This window comes from Cololabis saira, chromosome 11, assembly GCF_033807715.1.
Source record: "Cololabis saira isolate AMF1-May2022 chromosome 11, fColSai1.1, whole genome shotgun sequence".
Taxonomy (NCBI): domain Eukaryota; kingdom Metazoa; phylum Chordata; class Actinopteri; order Beloniformes; family Belonidae; genus Cololabis; species Cololabis saira.
Genome location: NC_084597.1, coordinates 47,823,957 through 47,849,013, shown reverse-complemented (window position 1 = coordinate 47,849,013; position 25,057 = coordinate 47,823,957). Strand labels below are relative to the sequence as shown.

Here is a 25,057-nt window from a genome sequence, read left to right as displayed (position 1 = left end):
TTTTGGTCCAATATGGCTCTTTCAACATTTTGGGTTGCCGACCGCTGATCTAGATCCAACTGGAAGATGAACGGATGTTATCTTCCGTTCTTTGTAGAAGAGCTTTTGTGTCTCTCAGATGTTAAATTTGTGGCATTATGAGTTAAAAACTCCCCGATGGATATTCTGCCGGTGTCAGAGCGTTGACTTGTTTGTCTTTCAGCAAGCTGCGTACCACCCGGAGGTCAGCCCTGAGGTTCAGATGCGAGCGCTGCGCTACGGCAATGAATGTGCTTCTGGATACCTGGGACTGCTGGAGCACGTGCTGGTGGTGAGACACGCATGTTTTTACTGTTTCCAATCACGTTCTTTGCCAAAAGTAATTAAAATTACTTCCTCTAAAATTACTTAATGGAGTGATGTAATTGTATTTACTTATGTATTTAGTTATGTATTCATACATTTAAAATGTAAAGTACTATAAGAAGTATATACAGGACTGTCTCAGAAAATTAGAATATTGTGATAAAGTCCTTTATTTTCTGTAATGCAAAAATGTCATACATTCTGGATTCATTATAAATCAACTGAAATATTGCAAGCCTTTTATTATTTTAATATTGCTGATCATGGCTTACAGCTTAAGAAAACTCAAATATCTTATCTCAAAAAATTTGAATATTCTGGGAATCTTAAGCTGTAAGCCATAATCAGCAATATTAAAATAATAAAAGGCTTGCAATATTTCAGTCGATTTGTAATGAATCCAGAAAGTAGGACATTTTTGTTTTTTTTAATTGCATTACAGAAAATAAAGAACTTTATCACAATATTCTAATTTTCTGAGACAGTCCTGTATATAATTGTGCTTTTATATGAATGTACCTTTAAATCTTTATGGACCCCAGGAAGACTAGCTGGCGTTTTGCGTCCGCTAATGGGGATCCAAAATAAAAACAAACAAAACAACCACTTGTAGCTGCAACAACACCAGTCAGGCGGACAACTGACATCTAGAAACTGATGAGTGAACCATTAAAGATACTTTACTGTTCTCCTCCCTGTCACCTGTCAAAGTCCACCATCAGCCTCTTGGTCTTGCTGATGGTTTTTTTGTTTTTTTTTGTCTTTGGTCTTGCTGATGTGAAGCAGGAGGTTGTTGGCTTCGAGCCATGATATTGTGGCGCTTTTCCACTAGTACCTACTCAGCGCGACTCGACTCGCCACACCTCGTCTCCACTCGCCTTGCCCTCGTTTGTTTTTAAACACCCAGATCAGAAGTGATGTAGAACCTGGAGGAGATGATAGATGTGCTGCTGGGTCTGTGGCTTGTGTTCAATATCAAGTTAAAAAATGAGAGTGAAAGAATCTTCAAGCATCAACGCTTTTTAATTTTTTTTTTTGTCTCGGCGCTGCTGAAAAGTCAGCTGGAGCCGTGAGCAGCTATGAAGTGACAGAGCTCCTGGTAGATCTGGTCGTTCCTTATCTCCGTCTAAATCCCTTTTTAATTTTCTCTTCAGCACCAGGTTTATGAACATCTGACCCTCAGAGTTGGATCATGAAACAGACTTTTGCTGCCATTGCCTGTTGAATAAAATGAAGAAGCCACAAGTCGCTCTTTCTCTGATTCCCACTTCCTGATTCAAACGTCTGACGGCCCGACCAATCGGTGGCCTGTAGGGTGATGATGTCGATACAGCCGACTCAGCCGCTTAGAACTTCGGCAGAATAGATACAGAAAAAGTATCTACGCACGTTAGATCCCTAGTGGAAAAGCGCAAAGGCGAGGCGAGTCGGGCTGAGTAGGTACTAGTGGAAAAGTGCCATTTGTTCCGGCTTGTCTCAAGGAATGTTGAACTGTGCTGCAGATCACATGCTGCAACACAAAATCTAGTTATAACTGGGGGAAGATTTATTTTTTCATTATGCATTTTGAGAAAAAAGTCGAAATGTCGAGGAAAAAAGTCGAAATGTCATAATTTCAGGAAGAAATTCGAAATGTCAAGATTAATGTTGAAGTACAATCTTGACAAAAAAGTCAAAATGTTGAGGAAATTGTCAAAATTTCATGAAAAAAGTCGAAATGTTGAGAAAAAAGTCAAAATTTCGAGAAAAATGTTGAAATTTCGAGAAAAAAGTTGAAATTTCAAGATAAATGTTGAAGTACTCTGTCTGTATTTATTTTTTATACTATACTATGCACTAATTTGTATAAATATATATCATTTTTGCAAAAATAACCTGTTTAATACAAGATGTAAGCTCTATCATAAATATAATATAACTATGATATAAATATAATACGTACTGTATATCTACGTATATAATCATACAAAGACAACATGATAGTACATACTTTTAACTCCAAATTCAAACCATTCCACAACATGATACACAAAAACTTATTTTTGTTGTACGCACAAATAAAGATTTGAAGTTTAATAAAGATATGAATTTTAAGCTGAGTTTCTTAGCTAAGTCGGCTTATGCCAACCGCTATTGCTAATTGATACTTGATTATTTTTCATTAATTCTTATCAAAGCTGCTGAAACTTCTGCCTCATTTCAAGCGACATCTGAAACAAGCTCAGAAAGAAGAGCTGAAACGAGGACGAGCTGAGCTCTGCCGGTACCTGCAGTCGCTCGGCCCGCCACGTTAGACCCGCTGCAGCCGAGTGAGCCTCCCGGTGTCGGCCCGGGAGCCGTGGGGTTGATCGATCGCATAATTTAATCTTGAAGCCTCCTGAAACTATCCACCGTGGCTCCTCCATGTTTCAAACGTTGTCTCTGTGGCTGCTGTCTATAACCGATGCTTAGTCAGCTCAGTCTGCCTGCTGCTGCGCTGAGCTTAGTCTTTAGACCAGGGGTCGGCAACCCGCGGCTCTAGAGCCGCATGTGGCTCTTTAGCGATACCCTAGTGGCTCCTGGAGCTTTTTCAAAAATGTTTGACCTTTTTTCCTTTTTTTCTTCTTTTTTTTCTCTTTCTTTCTCTTTTTTTCTTATTTTTTCTTCTTTTTTCTTCTTTTTCTTCTTTCTTTCTTTTTCTTCTTTTTTTCTTCCTTTTTCCTTTCCTTTTTAATCTTGACATTTTGACTTTTTTCTCGACATTTCGACTTTTTTCTCAACATTTCGACTTTTTTCTCGAGATTGTACTTCAACATTAATCTCGACATTCCGACTTTTTTCTCGACATTCCGACTTTTTTCTCGACATTCCGACTTTTTTCTCGACATTTCGACATTTTTCTCAACATTTCGACTTTTTTCTCGAGATTGTACATCAACATTAATCTCGACATTTCAACTTTTTTCTCGACAATTCAACTTTTTTCTCAACATTTCGACTTTTTTCTCGAGATTGTACTTCAACATTAATCTCGACATTTCAACTTTTTTCTCGACATTTCGCCATTTGCCTTCATTCTGATACAAGACTATTCATTTTTTGTGGCTCCAGGCATATTTGTTTTTTGTGTTTTTGGCCGAATATGGCTCTTTCAACATTTTGGGTTGCCGACCCCTGCTTTAGACCTTTCCAGAACCAACCCACAGCTACTCACGGTGGTCCATTTGTGTGGCCGCACATCAGAATATATTGTGGTAATATGTTGAGGTCTTTTATTCACGGCTCAGAAGCTCCGTCCAGATGTCGGGACAGTGCTAAAGGCCAAGACCACACCCCTAAACTAGTTCAGTGGCGATTCCTTTTAGACTGCAAGGGAAGCTCAGCTTCCTCTAAAATGTGAAAAAATAAGTGGTCAAATATGTACTGTTGTGTTAACATTTCATTGACTATATATGCGGTAGAACGCGATCACCCTTAGTTCAGAATCAGCCTCTTATCACAGGTCACAGACGCGACTTCCTTCTCATTCATTCCTGCAGCTTCAGTGCAGAAGCTCAGCGTCTATGAAGCTGGAGTGGGTTGTTCCACTGCAGCCAAACACACCGTCATTGGATAAATGCTGGGTTTGGTCCCGCCCATCGGAAGCTTCTCTGGGGGTCTATGGGGCAGTGGGCGTGGCCTCGGCTGGCCTGCTGCATGATGATTGGATGATCTGTCTGAGGCTGAATCGAAATGAGCGAATCAGCGATCTTGAGATATAAACATGCCGGAGAAGTTTTGTAGCTTCATTCAGTCATTCCGAGTTGATCTGGAGAGTTTGGAAATCCTCGTAGTGACTTTTGTCTTTGTTAAATGATAAGCGACACACTCAGCAACTTGTTTCTGGTGTTACTGGAGACTGTACTGGTGTTATTGGAGACTGTACTGGTGTTATTGGAGACTGTACTGGTGTTATTGGAGACTGTACTGGTGTTATTGGAGACTGTACTGGTGTTATTGGAGACTGTACTGGTGTTATTGGAGACTGTACTGGTGTTATTGGAGACTGTACTGGTGTTATTGGAGACTGTACTGGTGTTACTGCAGACTGTACTGGTATTATTGGAGATTGTACTGGTGTTACTGGAGACTGTACTGGTGTTATTGACTGTACTGGTGTTACTGGAGACTGTACTGGTGTTATTGGAGACTGTACTGGTGTTATTGGAGACTGTACTGGTGTTACTGGAGACTGTACTGGTGTTATTGGAGACTGTACTGGTGTTATTTGAGACTGTACTGGTGTTATTGGAGACTGTACTGGTGTTACTGGAGACTGTACTGGTGTTATTGGAGACTGTACTGGTGTTACTGGAGACTGTACTGGTGTTATTGGAGACTGTACTGGTGTTATTGGAGACTGTACTGGTGTTATTGGAGACTGTACTGGTGTTACTGGAGACTGTACTGGTGTTATTGCAGACTGTACTGGTGTTATTGGAGACTGTACTGGTGTTATTGGAGACTGTACTGGTGTTATTGGAGACTGTACTGGTGTTATTGGAGACTGTACTGGTGTTATTGGAGACTGTACTGGTGTTATTGGAGACTGTACTGGTGTTACTGGAGACTGTACTGGTGTTATTGCAGACTGTACTGGTGTTATTGGAGACTGTACTGGTGTTATTGGAGACTGTACTGGTGTTATTGGAGACTGTACTGGTGTTATTGGAGACTGTACTGGTGTTATTTGAGACTGTACTGGTGTTATTGGAGACTGTACTGGTGTTACTGGAGACTGTACTGGTGTTATTGGAGACTGTACTGGTGTTATTGGAGACTGTACTGGTGTTATTGGAGACTGTACTGGTGTTATTGGAGACTGTACTGGTGTTATTGGAGACTGTACTGGTGTTATTGGAGACTGTACTGGTGTTATTGGAGACTGTACTGGTGTTATTGGAGACTGTACTGGTGTTATTGGAGACTGTACTGGTGTTACTGGAGACTGTACTGGTGTTACTGGAGACTGTACTGGTGTTATTGCAGACTGTACTGGTGTTATTGGAGACTGTACTGGTGTTATTGGAGACTGTACTGGTGTTACTGGAGACTGTACTGGTGTTATTGGAGACTGTACTGGTGTTACTGGAGACTGTACTGGTGTTACTGGAGACTGTACTGGTGTTATTGGAGACTGTACTGGTGTTACTGGAGACTGTACTGGTGTTATTGGAGACTGTACTGGTGTTACTGGAGACTGTACTGGTGTTATTGGAGACTGTACTGGTGTTATTGGAGACTGTACTGGTGTTATTGGAGACTGTACTGGTGTTACTGGAGACTGTACTGGTGTTATTGGAGACTGTACTGGTGTTACTGGAGACTGTACTGGTGTTATTGGAGACTGTACTGGTGTTATTGGAGACTGTACTGGTGTTATTGGAGACTGTACTGGTGTTACTGGAGACTGTACTGGTGTTATTGGAGACTGTACTGGTGTTATTGGAGATTGTACTGGTGTTATTGGAGACTGTACTGGTGTTATTGGAGACTGTACTGGTGTTACTGGAGACTGTACTGGTGTTATTGGAGACTGTACTGGTGTTATTGGAGACTGTACTGGTGTTACTGGAGACTGTACTGGTGTTATTGTAGACTGTACTGGTGTTATTGGAGACTGTACTGGTGTTATTGGAGACTGTACTGGTGTTACTGGAGACTACACTGGTGTTATTGGAGACTGTACTGGTGTTATTGTAGACTGTACTGGTGTTATTGGAGACTGTACTGGTGTTATTGGAGACTGTACTGGTGTTATTGGAGACTGTACTGGTGTTATTGGAGACTGTACTGGTGTTATTGGAGACTGTACTGGTGTTATTGGAGACTGTACTGGTGTTATTGGAGACTGTACTGGTGTTATTGGAGACTGTACTGGTGTTATTGGAGACTGTACTGGTGTTATTGTAGACTGTACTGGTGTTATTGGAGACTGTACTGGTGTTATTGGAGACTGTACTGGTGTTACTGGAGACTACACTGGTGTTATTGGAGACTGTACTGGTGTTATTGGAGACTGTACTGGTGTTATTGGAGACTGTACTGGTGTTATTGTAGATTGTACTGGTGTTATTGGAGACTGTATTGGTGTTATTGGAGATTGTACTGGTGTTATTGACTGTACTGGTGTTATTGGAGACTGTACTGGTGTTATTGGAGACTGTACTGGTGTTATTGGAGACTGTACTGGTGTTATTGGAGACTGTACTGGTGTTATTGGAGACTGTACTGGTGTTATTGGAGACTGTACTGGTGTTACTGGAGATTGTACTGGTGTTATTGGAGACTGTACTGGTGTTATTGGAGACTGTACTGGTGTTATTGGAGACTGTACTGGTGTTACTGGAGACTGTACTGGTGTTACTGGAGACTGTACTGGTGTTACTGGAGACTGTACTGGTGTTACTGGAGACTGTACTGGTGTTATTGGTGACTGTACTGGTGTTACTGGAGATTGTACTGGTGTTATTGGAGACTGTACTGGTGTTACTGGAGACTGTACTGGTGTTACTGGAGACTGTACTGGTGTTACTGGAGACTGTACTGGTGTTACTGGAGACTGTACTGGTGTTATTGGAGACTGTACTGGTGTTATTGGAGACTGTACTGGTGTTATTGGAGACTGTACTGGTGTTATTGGAGACTGTACTGGTGTTACTGGAGACTGTACTGGTGTTATTGGAGACTGTACTGGTGTTATTGGAGACTGTACTGGTGTTATTGGAGACTGTACTGGTGTTACTGGAGACTACACTGGTGTTATTGGAGACTGTACTGGTGTTATTGTAGACTGTACTGGTGTTATTGGAGACTGTACTGGTGTTATTGGAGACTGTACTGGTGTTATTGGAGACTGTACTGGTGTTATTGGAGACTGTACTGGTGTTATTGGAGACTGTACTGGTGTTATTGGAGACTGTACTGGTGTTATTGTAGATTGTACTGGTGTTATTGGAGACTGTATTGGTGTTATTGGAGACTGTACTGGTGTTATTGGAGACTGTACTGGTGTTATTGGAGACTGTACTGGTGTTATTGGAGACTGTACTGGTGTTATTGGAGACTGTACTGGTGTTACTGGAGATTGTACTGGTGTTATTGGAGACTGTACTGGTGTTATTGGAGACTGTACTGGTGTTATTGGAGACTGTACTGGTGTTATTGGAGACTGTACTGGTGTTATTGGAGACTGTACTGGTGTTATTGGAGACTGTACTGGTGTTACTGGAGACTGTACTGGTGTTACTGGAGACTACTGGTGTTACTGGAGACTGTACTGGTGTTACTGGAGACTGTATTGGTGTTATTGGTGACTGTACTGGTGTTACTGGAGACTGTACTGGTGTTATTGGAGACTGTACTGGTGTTACTGGAGACTGTACTGGTGTTACTGGAGACTGTACTGGTGTTATTGGAGACTGTACTGGTGTTATTGGAGACTGTACTGGTGTTATTGGAGACTGTACTGGTGTTATTGGAGACTGTACTGGTGTTACTGGAGACTGTACTGGTGTTATTGACTGTACTGGTGTTATTGGAGACTGTACTGGTGTTATTGGAGACTGTACTGGTGTTATTGGAGACTGTACTGGTGTTATTGGAGACTGTACTGGTGTTACTGGAGACTGTACTGGTGTTATTGGAGACTGTACTGGTGTTACTGGAGACTGTATTGGTGTTATTGGTGACTGTACTGGTGTTACTGGAGATTGTACTGGTGTTATTGGAGACTGTACTGGTGTTATTGGTGACTGTACTGGTGTTACTGGAGACTGTACTGGTGTTATTGGAGACTGTACTGGTGTTATTGGAGACTGTACTGGTGTTACTGGAGACTGTACTGGTGTTACTGGAGACTGTACTGGTGTTACTGGAGACTGTACTGGTGTTATTGGAGACTGTACTGGTGTATTACTGGAGATTGTACTGGTGTTACTGGAGACTGTATTGGTGTTATTGGTGACTGTACTGGTGTTACTGGAGATTGTACTGGTGTTATTGGAGACTGTACTGGTGTTATTGGTGACTGTACTGGTGTTACTGGAGACTGTACTGGTGTTATTGCAGACTGTACTGGTGTTACTGGAGACTGTACTGGTGTTACTGGAGACTGTACTGGTGTTATTGGAGACTGTACTGGTGTTATTGGAGACTGTACTGGTGTTACTGGAGACTGTACTGGTGTTACTGGAGACTGTACTGGTGTTATTGGAGACTGTACTGGTGTATTACTGGAGATTGTACTGGTGTTATTGGAGACTGTACTGGTGTTATTGGAGACTGTACTGGTGTATTACTGGAGATTGTACTGGTGTTATTGGAGACTGTACTGGTGTTATTGGAGACTGTACTGGTGTATTACTGGAGATTGTACTGGTGTTATTGGAGACTGTACTGGTGTTATTGGAGACTGTACTGGTGTTATTGGTGACTGTACTGGTGTTATTGGAGACTGTACTGGTGTTATTGGAGACTGTACTGGTGTTATTGGAGACTGTACTGGTGTTATTGGAGACTGTACTGGTGTTATTGGAGACTGTACTGGTGTTACTGGAGACTGTACTGGTGTTATTGGAGACTGTACTGGTGTTATTGGAGACTGTACTGGTGTTATTGGAGACTGTACTGGTGTTATTGACTGTACTGGTGTTATTGGAGATTGTACTGGTGTTATTGGAGACTGTACTGGTGTTATTGGAGATTGTACTGGTGTTATTGGAGACTGTACTGGTGTTATTGACTGTACTGGTGTTACTGGAGACTGTACTGGTGTTATTGGAGATTGTACTGGTGTTATTGGAGACTGTACTGGTGTTACTGGAGATTGTACTGGTGTTATTGGAGACTGTACTGGTGTTATTGGAGACTGTACTGGTGTTATTGGAGACTGTACTGGTGTTATTGTAGACTGTACTGGTGTTATTGGAGACTGTATTGGTGTTATTGGAGACTGTACTGGTGTTATTGGAGACTGTACTGGTGTTATTGACTGTACTGGTGTTATTGGAGACTGTACTGGTGTTATTGGAGATTGTACTGGTGTTATTGGAGACTGTACTGGTGTTACTGGAGATTGTACTGGTGTTATTGGAGACTGTACTGGTGTTATTGGAGACTGTACTGGTGTTATTGGAGACTGTACTGGTGTTATTGGAGACTGTACTGGTGTTATTGGTGACTGTACTGGTGTTATTGGAGACTGTACTGGTGTTATTGGAGACTGTACTGGTGTTATTGGAGACTGTATTGGTGTTATTGGTGACTGTACTGGTGTTATTGGTGACTGTACTGGTGTTATTGGAGACTGTACTGGTGTTATTGGTGACTGTACTGGTGTTACTGGAGATTGTACTGGTGTTATTGACTGTACTGGTGTTATTGGAGACTGTACTGGTGTTATTGGAGACTGTACTGGTGTTATTGGAGACTGTACTGGTGTTATTGGAGACTGTACTGGTGTTATTGGAGACTGTACTGGTGTTATTGGAGATTGTACTGGTGTTATTGGAGACTGTACTGGTGTTATTGGAGATTGTACTGGTGTTATTGGAGATTGTACTGGTGTTACTGGAGACTGTACTGGTGTTATTGGAGACTGTACTGGTGTTATTGCAGACTGTACTGGTGTTATTGTAGACTGTACTGGTGTTATTGGAGACTGTACTGGTGTTATTGTAGACTGTACTGGTGTTATTGGAGACTGTACTGGTGTCATTGGAGACTCTGACTTCTGTTGCTCTACAGTTATTGTCCCCGTAGAGCAGCGGGTGCTGCTGTAGCCGCTCCACCGTTGCAAAGCATTCACAGCCGGGAACGGAGGGTAGAATTCACATACAAATAAACTGACACAATTTATGATGTAAGGCGAAAATTAGCTTCCCCTCCTTAAAAGACCAGCAGACCACTGGTACATTTGTTACTTCATATGAATTTACCAGATGATGTGCAGAAACTATTCACCCTCCTACAGCTGTAATGGATGGGAAATCGCTATGGAGACCAAAACATTGACTTAACATGCTGAACTGGGATTCTTCTTTGCTTTTCTTTTCTTTTCCTTGTCATCTGCATCTTCTCTTAAGGCCCTGACACACCAAGCCGACTGTCGTCCGTCGGGCCGTCGATGAGCGTCGGTGCGCGTCTGTCGGCCTAGTTTCCCCGGTGTGTCCCGCACTTCGCCACAGGTCGGCCGCCCGGCGGCAGCTTTTCAGCCGATTCGACATGTCGAATCGGCGTCGGCGGTCGGTCAAACAGCTCACTCTGTGATTGGCTGTTCCCAGATTTTCCCAGAATGCTTTTCGTCGTCATTTGCGGACTGAATCAAAAAAAAAAACATGGCGGACATTTCTTATTTTTTAGTGAATAAAATCAATATTTTGAGTTAGTTTCTGCATAAAAATGTGTTTTGAATACATTTCTAGCGAGAAATATATATTTTACTTTCATAATATTCACTCAGTGAATGTATATAATCACTCGCTTTCCCGTTGTTGCAAAGTCTTTTTCAAACCTCGCCAGAATTCAGGCTGATTTATGGTTCTGCGCACGCCGTACCCTATGCCGTAGGCTCTGCGTCGATTTAACGCGGAACCATAAGTCAGCTCCCGAGCCGGCAGGCAGGCAGAAATCTTGAAATTTTCTGAGCAAATTTCTTAACAGGCGTAGCTATAACTGTTAGATTTAATCTATTAAACCAACATTTATCTTCCTAAATGATTTTATTTCAGCCAGCGGTAATTCTCCACAGAGCTGCAGGTTTCTCCCCGGGACGACGGCAGGTTGACCTGGCGATCTGAGCTGCTGCTGCTCCCCCGGACCAGTGGCTTTTCTCCGAAAACATCGCAGCAAATTGAAACGCAGACTGCGCAGAACGTACGTGCTAGTCGGCCGTTGGGTGTCGTCTTTGCGGTGTGTCAAAGTGCTTATTTTGAGCCCGACCCAGCCCGACACAGGCGACGCGAGGCGACACAGCAGTCGGCCGACAGCGGGCGACGTCAGGTTGGTGTGTCCTCGGCTTTAGACAGCACCTAAATACGTGTCGTCTCACGTTGCTGCTGTTCAGTCTTCAGCTTCGCTGTAGTCAAGTCCTTGTATGAAACCGGCTGTTTTTCTTGGAAAAAAACAAACTCCAGACTCTCTGATGGCGAGTCCCTCATCATGAAACGAGAGCTGGACGTGAGCATCTCCTCACCTGAGGAAGACATTTGTTTGTTTGTTTGTTTAAAATTATTTATTCAGTCACATCACACTACAAGCATTATCAACACAAGCATTATCAACACAAGCATTATCAACACAAGCATTATCAACACTAACATTATCAACACAAGCATTATCAACACAAACATTATCAACACAAACATTATCAACACTAACATTATCAACACTAACATTATCAACACAAGCATTATCAACACAAACATTATCAACACAAACATTATCAACACGAACATTATCAACACAAACATTACCAACACTAACATTATCAACACAAACATTATCAACACAAACATTATCAACACAAACATTACCAACACTAACATTATCAACACAAACATTACCAACACTAACATTATCAACACAAACATTATCAACACAAACATTATCAACACAAGCATTATCAACACTAACATTATCAACACTAACATTATCAACACTAACATTATCAACACTAACATTATCAACACAAGCATTATCAACACAAACATTATCAACACAAGCATTATCAACACGAACATTATCATCACTAACATTATCAACACTAACATTATCAACACTAACATTATCAACACAAGCATTATCAACACAAACATTATCAACACAAGCATTATCAACACGAACATTATCAACACAAGCATTATCAACACAAACATTATCAACACTAACATTATCAACACAAGCATTATCAACACAAACATTATCAACACAAGCATTATCAACACGAACATTATCATCACTAACATTATCAACACTAACATTATCAACACTAACATTATCAACACGAACATTATCAACACTAACATTATCAACACTAACATTATCAACACAAACATTATCAACACAAGCATTATCAACACGAACATTATCAACACTAACATTATCATCACTAACATTATCAACACTAACATTATCAACACTAACATTATCAACACTAACATTATCATCACTAACATTATCGACAAAATAGTGAGTGAAAAGGCAGAAACATAGTGCTTATATTAATGCCTGTCCTACATACCAAAATAAGCTATCCAGAATTCTTTCAATATAAAAAACAAACTTACACTAAAAAAGAAACAACAACAACAAAACAACAACCACTGACAAACAAACAAACAAAACTAAATTAAGCCAAACCAGAAAAGGAGAAACCAATAAGGTTACCAGTATTTAAATATATTGTAATAAATACATTTTGATACAATAAAAATGTTGATACAATAAAAAAAGCAAACAAACAAACAATAGCAAAACTAAACCAGAAAAGGAGGACCAATAAGGTTTATATATAGTAGTAAAGACATTTTTTTATATAAATATCAGAGAAGAACAGCAACAAACAAAAACAAATAAACATTAACCTTTGTAGCTTTCAAAGATTGCTCTACAAATCTTTTTTTTGTAAACAGAAAATGAGCTGCACATTGGTAAATCTAGGTTAGCATCATTCCATAATTTAACTCCCACAACAGATATAAACGTCTCCTTTTAGTCTCTTTTCTAGCTTTTTGTACAACAAATTTACAAACATCACGCAAATTATATTTTGACTCATGTATTGAGAAAAACCGTTGTACACAGACAGGGAGTAACTTTAATTTAGCTTTATACATTATTTGCATTATGCTCAGGAAAAACCTACACCAGCACTTTCAGATCAAACACATATCATGTAAAAGTTGTAGTTAAACATGTTTAACATTGAGGCTCTGAACTGTGTGTGTGGTTGGTACGCGGCTGGGCGCCTGCATGCCGACCAGCCGCTCCTCTACGTCTGATTCTCTGGTGGTTGATGACCTGTTTTCTGTCTCTCCTCCAACGGTTTGCTGACATTCTTGTAAACGTGTGGCCCGCTCGTGTTGGCGGCAGCCGGTGAGTACGCTGCATGACTGACGTGCACAAGTGTGGGCTGCATCGCTTGACTCGTACAACTTAATATCCCATCGACCCCAACTAACGCTCCAGTTGTTGGTTAACGTATTGGTTCTGCCATGAATCTCACTCAACGGGAGGTGTTTGAACGCGGCCTGTCGTCACCCGTCAGTCCAGGGATATCAGACGGCCGATCGCCTGCCTGTTCCTACTATTTTAGGGCGCGGAGATCGGTTCATATTTAAAAGTTAGACAGGTTTCATGTTTCAGGGTGTCGTAAAAAAATCAACGGGTCCTTATCAGGTCATAAATGAGGTACCTGCGACTTAAAAACACAGCACATGACACGTTACATTAGACATATGTCAGTTTTTATTGATCACAAACTGAGCCCAGATGTAGAAGCAGGACGTCCTGGCAGCAGCACGACACAGACGTCGTCTCTGATGTTCGTCCGTCTCTCTCACGTGGCAGCGGGGGAATTTCGACACGTTGCTGTAGATCATTGAGGTTTGCAGACATTTGTTTATGCTCGGCTCTCTAAAGGTCCCGCCACACGACTCCTGCAGCACCACGCTACTTTTCCCTCTCAGCTACTCTGATGCAGTTTGCTGCTGCGTTTGGGATCGTTGGCCTGTCACATGACCAACTTCAGTAAATGCCTTAGCTGTCACACCGATGACGTCACATTTGACCATAACACTCATCATGGGCTACTCGGTGACGGTGACCAGGTCCCGCCGTCCCAGATCAAGCCCACACCATCTTTCTCCTACTGTCGTGTTTGAAAGTCGGCTCGTGGCGTTTGAAGGTAGTTTTTAATTTAAGGCGTGACTCCTCTTTGATTGGTTGGCTGCAGCAGTAGCTTCTGTAGTTATTTAGTTAACTACTAAAACATTTGCCTTCCTGGAGGCCTGCTGGCGATTATTACGCTAGTACGTTTGATTAGCATCACCTGCTCCTCTGCCTTTTATCCGCGTGAACTTTGCTGTCAGAGGTTAAACATTAGGGGTGTACAGTAACAATATATCGTGCCACGAAATTTCATTATACAAAAACATCACGATACGTGTCGTGGAGGTGACAAACTGTAGCTGATATTGGGTTATTAATATGAATATATTGTGTTTACTAGTAACATCCTATTGGTGCAGCGGGATCACGTGACGACCTCGACCCGCGGACCAAAATCTAGTACCGTTTTGCGTCCCGATCACGGGACTCTTGGGGGGTTTTGCTCCGAACTTTTATTTCTAAGGTGAGCATGAATCAATGTTTTTTATGATGTAAAGATTGTGTCGTCCCCAAAGGTGGAGGATGAAACGATACCGGGTTCACCTTACGGCCTCAGGCTGGAGCAGGTGAAGCTCTGAGCTCTGGTAGAAGATAAATAACAGTCATGTTGTATTTGGAGTTTGGGACTTTTCATAGTTTATTTATTTACTTTTATTGATTTATTTAATTTTAGTTGTTACATTTCTGGAAAAGAAAAAAGTCAAATCATACATGAGAGAAACTATTCAGTTTGTGGCTAAATATTTGTACTTGTCTGAAACTGAAGATCATAATGCAAACCTGACATTTACTTTTAGTTCAGTTAGTGGAAAATGGTTGTCCTGGCTTTCTCTTAAACTTAAACTTAAACAGTTATAAAGCATTACAAACTGTAGGGCAATAGGGGACAATAGGGCAAACGCACAGTATTGTTTTGTATTTTGTGTCTTTCACACAAGACCATTTTTTCCAGTCATATGTTCCTCATTCAAGGTTGTTAAAAAAATACTGCTATAATATCGTATCGTTATCGTGACCTCAATATGGTGTATCGTACCGTATCGTGAGATTAGTGCATCGTTACACCCCTAGTAAACGTGGTCCTTGTGGTGTTTGGACCTGAAAAAGGGCCGGCCTCTACGTTAACTGGTCCAGTATCGCCACTAACCGGTGCATGTTTCTGCCCAGTTGGATGATATTACTACCTGACACAAGCATTAACTCATATTTAAGTGAAACTTGCAGTCAGTTAACTTCACTTGAAGCCTTTTAACGTTGTCGTCAGCTACGATGAAGCTCGGGCTGTTGTGTGTGTTTTTGTTTGCTGTGGGATTAGTCCGGTTCCTCCTGTGTAACATCTATCTTCTTCTGACATCACATCTGAATAAACCTGAGCCGGGTCGGGGCTGAGCCCTGTTAATTCCCTGCAGCTGTCACAGGGCGCTCCAACCTGAATATTCCCTGTCTGTGAAGGACAGTTAAAGGACAGCGGCTCAGACCGGACCATATCTGAGCACCAGCCCGTCGGGCTTCTCCACTATCGGCGTCATTCAGTCCCGAGATGAGCCCAACGTTTGTGAGATCACTGCAAAAACTCAAAATCTTACCAGGAATATTTGTCTTATTTCTAGTTAAAATGTCTCATTTTTAGTCAGAAAATCTCATTACACTTAAAACAAGAGTCATTACCAGAAAAATAACTTATTATTTGACAATCTTCACCTGTTTCAAGTAAATTTTCACTTGAAATAAGTAGAAAAATCTGCCAGTGGGACAAGATTTATCTTCTTATTACAAGCAAAAAAATCTTGTTCCACTGGCAGATTTTTCTACTTATTTTAAGTGAAAATCTACTTGAAACCGGTGAAAATTGTTGTTTTTTCCAGTGATGACTCTTGTTTTAAGTGTAATGAGATTTTTTTTTACTAAAAATGAGACATTTTAACTAGAAATAAGACAAATATTCTTGTTAGGATTTTGAGTTTTTGCAGTGATGATGAGCCGAGCACGTCTCATCCATCCCACCAAAAGAAGAAATGTTTACAGCATGCCGCCCATATCAAATCTAACATTAGGAGTGAGATCTGTCATCATGCCGATGCTACACTCGCACGAGAAAAAGAAAGTTCTGATCAAAGCTGTTTTTGACAAGCCTCCGGTCTACCGGGCTGCTTCGACCGCAGCAAACCTTTTCCAACCTTTTTTCCAGATTAAATAAGTTCATATTTACGTTTTACAGAGGTTTTATTGGGAATCGACTTCTAGTAAAGTTCTTCTAAAGTTATAGTTCTTAACTAGTTCTTCTAAACTTCCAAAGTTATGAGAAAACGTCATTGATCAATCAAGTCGACCCTTGAGATCACATTTAAGGGGCCTGATTGTTGCTCAGACGAATCGAGCAACAATACTGATATGATCATCATGTAACATCAATGAAATATACAGCTGCAATTAATCTGCTGATTGTTTGCTCAGTGATTTTATTGATCTTCTCACACTGCATGATGTGCAAATGTTCTTCTGGTCCTGATTTGATTTAATAAAAGTCGTTATTTCATGTCCACTTTTCTGTGAAATCTTGACCAGAGTTTTGCAGAACTCCTCATAAGCTCACCAAGTTTAAATGTTTTCATTTTACTTTTTAATTAGCTGTAACTTTATGTTTCACAAAGACACTTTGTTACTTCATCCATAATAGTGAGAGTTTTAGAGAGAGCCTCTAAAATAGTCTGAGAGCCTGCAGGTGTGTGCACCTCTGCTCTGCAGGTGATTTCATCCAGCCAGACTGCACTCACCTGGGGCCTTATGTACTAAGAGTGCGGCGCACAAAAAACGTGCGTACGCCACTTTCAACGCTCACGGTCGGATGTACAAAGAATGACGTGAACGTAGAAAGCTGCGGTCCTTCACTCACACATCAAGGCTGTTGTACGCACTTTTCTGAGGTTCTGCCCGTTGGCGACACTCACTGGTGATGCAGTGAAGTGCAGAATATGAGGAAACTTAACGTCAACAATAAATTCACGACCACGTGAAGGACACGACAGTCCCCACATCACCAGATAAATTACACAAGAGTAAAGCTGCAACAATCTCACAATCAACCACATGATCTGAACAAACAACTAAAGGAGCTCAACGATGGAACCTGCAAATCCCGATGGAGCTTTGGCTCCGTTAGAGGAACCTGCTGATGCAGGATCAGGAGCGAGTCCCCAGGCACCAAACTGATCTGCTGGTCCAGGACTAAGACTGGACCATCAGGTTTAGGTACCAAGAGGATCCTCCTGGATCTCTGCCCTGAACTGGACCAGCTGCTCCGGTTCAGACCAACATGATGCTTCAGCTGGAGCTGCTGACAGGTCGGACATCTCTGTCACCATGACGACCGTATGGGACGAATACATCGAGATAAAAGCCAGATCTTAAACATCCCATAACTGTGTCTGGACGGTAATACATTAAAATTAATTTTGCAGCAAAAACCGGTTCTTTAAAGTTGTCTTAAAAAAAAAGGTGTCACGGAAAGGTGATGATGTGCATGTGTGAACTGATGTGATTCAGCAATGATTAAATAAGTTTTTATTGAATGTTTAGGCAACTTTCAGAGTCTGATATGGGGTGGGCTGCAGGTGCTGCAGGATCCAGAAAGTGTTTCTCTGGTGTTGTGCCAAAAAGTGATTGCCTGCCAGAATCTGATTTCTTCTGATTTGTGGCCGCGGGAGCGCGCACAGCAGCCCGTTGAGCGAGAGCGCTAAAACGTCAGATTTTCAGATTATGAGACTCAAGAATGAGATCAAATCATATTTAGGCAGAAACAACTTTTCATTAACTGTATTTGGCCTTCAATCAATATTTGGCAGGTAAAAAGACCCATTTTCAGGGGAGAAATCAGATTCTGGCAGGCAATCACTTTTTGGCACAACAGGGATCTAGACCGGTCTCTCCTCCAGCGGATGGACCGGGACCCAGACCGGTCTCTTTATTTCTCACGTTTGCACCTCGATAATCCCGTCGGCACAAATTGTCTTTATTTCTGCAGCGGAGGAATCAGATGGTGATGCTTCATGTTTTAAATATAAATCCATGTTGTTCACATTGTTATACTTATGAGAGAGGTGATCGCGGACATCCAATGTGTAAGACTAAATAAACGTGTACATTGGTCTTAATGCGTCGTCAGCGTGACAATAAAGCAGAACGAGGAGCCGTTTTTCATCCACCAAAAATTCTGGTGTCGGTTCTTAAATTACAAACAAGAAAAGCAGAGTGTAATGATGCACTAACGCTGCCCATAAACATTAACAAACCCGTACGATCATAATAAAACCACAACTCTTCACGGAACGCAACGCAAGGCAAAGAACACCATAATGTAGGTGTCAAAGTGAATCCCAGAAGGGCCGGTGTCCTGCATGTTTTAGATGTTTCCCTGCTTTAACACACCTGATTCTCATTAATCATCGTCACCAACTTGTCATCAAAGTCTGGATAGTTCTGTTGATGACACAGTCACTTGTATCATGGTGCAATGAAGCAGGGAACCATCTAAAACCTGCAGGGACACCGGCCCTCGAGGACTGGAGTCCGACACCAGCTGAAATCGGAAGAAATGCTCCAAAATGAATGATTCATTCCAGCTCAGAGCCGATTTTTTTTTTTAATATATGTTTTACCTGTTTTTGCACATTTCTTGTTAGGATGAGCGGTTTTTAATGGATAATTATCTTCATTATCATATTCAAACATATATTTGAGGGAGGAGACGGGGCGGAGTGTTGTGCTCCCGCATGCGCGCTCAAATCCACGCTGATTGGGATGTACAGAGAAACCTGCGTGGATTTGGGCGCACGCACAGTTTTGTACATATGAATTTTTGCGGTCTTGTTAATTCCACGCACGGATTCAAGTTGAAATCCACGCACTCTTAGTACATGAGGCCCCTGATCTCGTTATCAAGAGACAAAAAGATAAATCAGTTCCCGTCGAATACACCTGAGCATCTGGCGTCGACTACGGGACTGGGTCGTCCGTTTAGGTTTAGGTGTGAATGTTGAGAGTAAACGTGGACGTCAAGGATCAAACGACACTTCCGGTCAGACTGATGACAATAAGTAATATTTTATTTTCCTTTCATCCACAGATCATCCAGAAACCCACTCATGATCTGAAGCAGCAGTTGGCCACCTACTCCAAGCGTGTGGCGGGCAGCGTCACCGAGCTCATCCAGGCTGCCGAGGCTATGAAAGGTATCTTCATCTTTGACCTTTTGACAAAAGAGCAGAACAAAATTAGACTAGTCGGCCTCCATGTCTCCATTTTCTACCTGATGATGACAGCGCCGGTGTGGATGTGGTCGCTGTGGTTATCACTCAGAATCCAACAGACAGCCTTCATTTTGGGAATAAGACAGAAATTTAGTGGAAACGTTTTGTTTTTTTTTGTTATGGACGAGGGCTGGATTTTAAAAATCAGATCGCCACTTAACATCGACTTTTAATGAAAAGGCCCGAAATGGATTTGATTTTATTTATTTTATTTTTGTACGTGTAAAAAAAAACAACACTTCAAGAGAAGTTTAAGAAAACAAAACCTCAAAAAGAATTTCATCCTTTAGCACTTGATATCTTAATTTACATGTGCAAAAAAGGAGTAGGAAGAAGTGTAAACTTATTTAATCCTACCCTCATTCACTAATCATTTAACCTGTATTTATAAATACCCACACACTGAACTCACACTGCTAAATAACATTATTATTATTATTATTATTGTTATTATTATTATTATTATTATTATTATTAGTATTATTATTATTATATACTGTAATTTCTATATATCTGTACACACATGCCCATATGCATATTTATATAAACTATATACTTATTTACACTATACTGTCTCTATTAACAGTATCTGCTCTATATCTATGTATATCTACTTACACACGTAATCACACACACACACACATATATATATATATACACATGCATACATACACATATAATAAGCCCATTTCTGTACATAAATATAAACTGACTGCCATCAACACAGGTGAGCTCTCAGTACTATGTGCCGTCAACAGCCAGGCTGTTGCTAGGCAACAAAACCCCAACCAGTGGAGAGTTTATGCCTCTCCTACTAATAAAACTTCAAAAATAACTGTTTTTTTATTCATTTATTTAGTATTTTTTCATTCATAAACTGAATTCTGAAGACTTAAATTCAGATCAAAACACTTGTCAGATTTTTACTCAGATTTTGAAACAAAACTCTTAGGTTTGCAGCATTTAAAAAAAAAAAATTCAAACAGAAGACAAACATGCCACACACACACACACACACACACACACACACACACACACACAGCAGGTAATGAATCCTCTAATTTTACATAAAGGTGGACACGCAGAGCAGAATGGACGGTTCAGGTGAAATAAGGTTAGAAAAAAGCTGCTAAAAGATAATAATCCAATACATGTCAGGTAGTATACTGTGTATTAACTGAAGTAATAATGGGGATGTTTAAGATAATTGAGTGAAAAATGAGTATAAATAATCAATATGATGAAAATAGGTAGATGGATTCAAACCTGCTGGATCCAGAAGAAACATCACACTAGCTGTCTTTTCTATAAACGCTTTTCTATGTCTAAGCTGAAAATCTTCAGACCACAGATGAAATGTATTTAGTTTAAGTGCATGTGAAGCATGCATGGAGTAGAAAGTTAATTTAACTTGCAATAAATCAGACATCATGTTTTTCAACTCTCTTTGAAATTCCCTGTTACAAGCAATATTATAGTTTATTCTCATTCATTTCTATTTCATATGTCCAATTTAGAAAGCATTATTTTACATAAAGCTCAGTTCGGGGTGGTGAGAGGGTGCCGCTCCTTACCTTTACAAGTTAACCGGAGCTGCCGGTTTAGTCGGCCTCCTCCGTGTCTCAGCGGACGGATGTTTGGCAGAGAAAAGCCTCGGCTCTCTTTCCAGGCTTGTGCATCGTTGGCCAGAGTTTGAATCCCCATTGTGTTGATGCACCAGAGTGAACCAGTATTGTTGTCGTGCGCTGCAGGCACGGAGTGGGTGGACCCGGAGGATCCGACTGTCATCGCAGAGAATGAGCTGCTGGGAGCGGCGGCGGCCATTGAAGCAGCTGCCAAGAAACTGGAGCAGCTGAGGCCGAGGACCAAACCCAAGGTTAGAGGGCTTTTTACAGAGCGCAGGCATTCACACTTGGTTTGTTACCCTGACCGGTGGTTGGACTCAGTAAACGTGTGACCCCCCGAGACCCTATGAGTTATTCTGAACACACTCTTCATGTCTCACAGACATAAACCACATTAACTGCTTGATATCCTTGTTGGTTTGCCACAGTCCTGGTGCGGCGTGTTTATCACGTCTTGGCCCCCCCAGACGCTATGAGTTATTCTGAACACACTCTTCATGTCTCAAAGACTGCGTTTACATGCAGTCAAAATTGGGGTTATTGCTAATATTGTGGTTACTGAAACATTGGGAATATTCCGTTTCCATGCGTGAGCTAACAGGGTTATCCCTGTTTACATGGTAATTAATCATTTGGGATATCTGGATCAAACCAGCGACGCACGGAGAACGTGATGACGCAATTACCGTAATTTCAGCTTCTTCTTCCTGTATCCAAATTCAAAACAAATGCTGCTTCACGCAACTTTTCTCTCACCTTCTTGTAAATCTTCTATCCCGGTACTTTCTACCGTCTACAAATGCAGAAATGTTCATATCCTTCATTACATTTATGAAGTGATTAGTCTCCTCCTGGTCTTTGTTTCTCCGTGTTTTATAAGAACTTCCTGGACTCAAAAGACCAGGATTGCTTGTGAACAGAGCATGTGCAGAAAACAAATTCCTGTTCCTTTTGATGGGGATATTCCGTTTGGCGTTTACATGACCCAATATTCAGGTTTTACAAGGAGTAACCCAGGGGTCATATTGGGGTTTTTAGAAACCGGAATTTGAGCAAATTCGGGTTATTCAAAGGGGTTATTGGTGTTTACATGGCCGTGCAAAACCGGGTTATTGCTAATATTCGGGTTTTAAAAGGGTTATTGATGCATGGAAACGTAGTCACAGACATAAACCACATTAACTGCTTGATATCCTTGTTGGTTTGCCACAGTCCTGGTGCGGCGTGTTTATCACATCCCCCCCCCCCCTCTCTCTCATAAACAGGAGGCGGATGAGAGCTTGAACTTTGAGGAGCAGATTCTGGAGGCTGCCAAGTCCATCGCAGCTGCCACAAGCGCTCTGGTCAAAGCTGCTTCAGCGGCCCAGAGGGAGCTGGTGGCTCAGGGGAAGGTACGTCACCACTCAGCCACAAGCAGACCGCTTATGGGACCCGCTTTTTCCTGCGCTGACCCCTACAGTCAAGGAGGTTTAGGACTCATGTGCAGATTTAAGTTTTTTTTTTTTTTATTTCACCTTTATTTAACCAGATAAAAGACCCATTGAGGTCAAGATCTCTTTCACAAGGGTGACCTTGCCAAGGAGGGCAGCAGCACACATTCATAAATAACACACAAATAACAGCAATCACAAAATAAACATTAAAATCAGAGTGCAAATGTTTTAGCAAATACAGTGCAGTAGTGGTGACTTCAGTAACATGTAGAACACAACAACCTCAGTAATAATTTAAAAACATGGGCACATGTAATTTAAAAACACAAGCACTGCCGAAAGGATTCTCATTGTTGGCCTTTTAGAAAAGAGCGAAAGGCTTCAAGTGAAATAAGTTCAGGCATTTTCAGTTCACATTGGAGGATATTCCAAGCAGAGGGTGCAGAGAAACTAAAAGCTTTTTTCCCCAAGTTAGTCCGAACACGAGGAACAGCCAAGTGCAAAGTCTGTTTTTATAAAGCTGTGTATGTGAAGGCCTTCATTCGTTCTTTATCACATAAACCTGCAAAGGTTGTCCCCTCCAGGCCCATTATCATGTGAAAACTGCTCACATTTTAGAAATCAGCCCAGCAGAAGCAATGTGAAGGTCAAATGAGCACATCATAGTCCCTTTATCTACAGGAAAATCAGCATTTTGTGAAGGCAAAGTACAGGTAACTCCAGTTGGAGTCTAAATGTCCCGTATTTTTGTGGAATTTATTTATGTCCCGTAATTGTGGAATGATTTTTCCCACCTGGCAAAGAGCTATTCCTCTTTGAAATGTTACAAAAGACGTTTGAAGGAACTTGACTGCTGTTTTGTAACTGTTTTCCCAATGTATTGTTGTACATGTATCCATGTATTGTTTTTTTTGTGTTTCACTCATAGTGACATGATCATTTCTACCATTAGTCTTATTTGCTCAGAAGTCAATACAAGTTGTAAAAACAATATCCCATGCACACTCACACACTTATTTTTTTGTCTTTATTCTTTATTATTATCTATATATTGCCTTATTAGTTTGCCATCACTTTTGTGTAGTTATACCGTTTGTTTTTGTATGTTAATCTTGTGTTCTTAGGTGGAGGCTCCAAATAAGCCCATTGGGTTTTTTGCCTCTTCCTGCACCATATATAGTATTTATCTTTGATATTTTCAAAGGGTGCTTTCAGACCTGTGGCCCGTTTGTTTTGTTCCGATTCAGGGGCTAAATCGATACAGTTGTTCCGTTTCTCGTTTGTGGGGTTTGTGTTCACAAGGCAACCGTCTGTAGCGGTTCAAAGCTGATAACAAATGCCATGAACCAGCTGCTCTCTGATCGGTCAAATGTACGCGGAAGGAGTTTCCTCCTCCGCACCGCAGCCTTAGGCTGATTTATGGTTCTGCGTTACACCAACGCGTTACACCAACGCAGAGCCTACGGCGTAGGTTACGGCGTAGGCTCTGCGTCCATTTAACGCGGAACCATAAATCAGGCTTTACCGATTCATTTATGTGCGACGGCGCAGAGCAGAGCTCAGCGGCGTTTGTGCTGCGCAAACCCTGCCCGAATTGAACATTTTTTAATTTCACCGTGCCGCGCTGGGAGGACATCTCTGCACGTCCAATAGTAGAGAAGGTGGTGGAGGCTGCACCGACTCCTCTCCTTGCACCGCGGTCGCACATACACATGAATTCACATATACCAAAAGAACCGATCTTTAGGGGGAAACGTTCCCTGTTCCAGAACAACTGCTCCAAACGGGACAGGTGTGAAAGCACCCTTATATATGTTTAAAACTGTGCAAACAATAAACTAAACTAAACTATTTCCAGGTTGGAGCGATCCCGGCCAACGCGGTGGATGATGGACAGTGGTCTCAAGGCCTCATTTCAGCCGTAAGTCCCTTTTCCTCTAGTTTAAACGCTTGTTTGCTGGAGTTTCCTGCGAAACGCTTCACCGCCGCCGCTGTTTTGACTCCTCAGGCTCGGATGGTTGCGGCAGCGACCAACAACCTGTGCGAAGCGGCCAACTCTGCGGTGCAGGGACACGCCAGCGAGGAGAAGCTCATCTCGTCTGCCAAGCAGGTGGCGGCCTCCACCGCTCAGCTGTTGGTGGCCTGCAAGGTCAAGGCTGACCACGACTCCCAGACCATGAAGAGGCTCCAGGTCGGTTATCATGTCCATGCCCTCCAACCTGCTGTAGATACACAGAACCACCACTGTGTCTGTGACACCATTCTCAGTTAAAGGGGACCTATTCTGAAACCCAGGTTTTCTCTTGCTTTAACATATATAAAGTGGTCTCCCCTCAGCCTGCCAACTCAGAGAAGGAGGAAAGCAACCAGATTCTGCAGTGTCTGTACAGCCGCACGGATGAGCCGTCCAGTGTCATGTGGATCTACGAGCCAATAAGAT

General features: G+C 41.7%; 1 protein-coding gene and 1 long non-coding RNA gene across 2 annotated transcripts in view; one reads left to right on the top strand and one right to left on the bottom strand.

Moving 5' to 3' along the window:
* Positions 1–25,057, top strand: part of tln1 (talin 1) — a 256,414-nt gene that overhangs the window by 215,804 nt on the left and 15,553 nt on the right. Inside the window, 6 exon segments of the mRNA XM_061734635.1 lie at positions 203–310; positions 19,376–19,481; positions 21,311–21,435; positions 22,450–22,575; positions 24,476–24,538; positions 24,626–24,808. Coding sequence (XP_061590619.1) covers positions 203–310; positions 19,376–19,481; positions 21,311–21,435; positions 22,450–22,575; positions 24,476–24,538; positions 24,626–24,808 — 711 coding nt within the window.
* Positions 19,329–21,534, bottom strand: LOC133455545 (uncharacterized). The gene is made up of 2 exons (XR_009783508.1): positions 21,134–21,534; positions 19,329–19,498 (listed from the first exon to the last, which is right to left on the bottom strand). It is a non-coding gene; the product is annotated as an uncharacterized LOC133455545 (long non-coding RNA).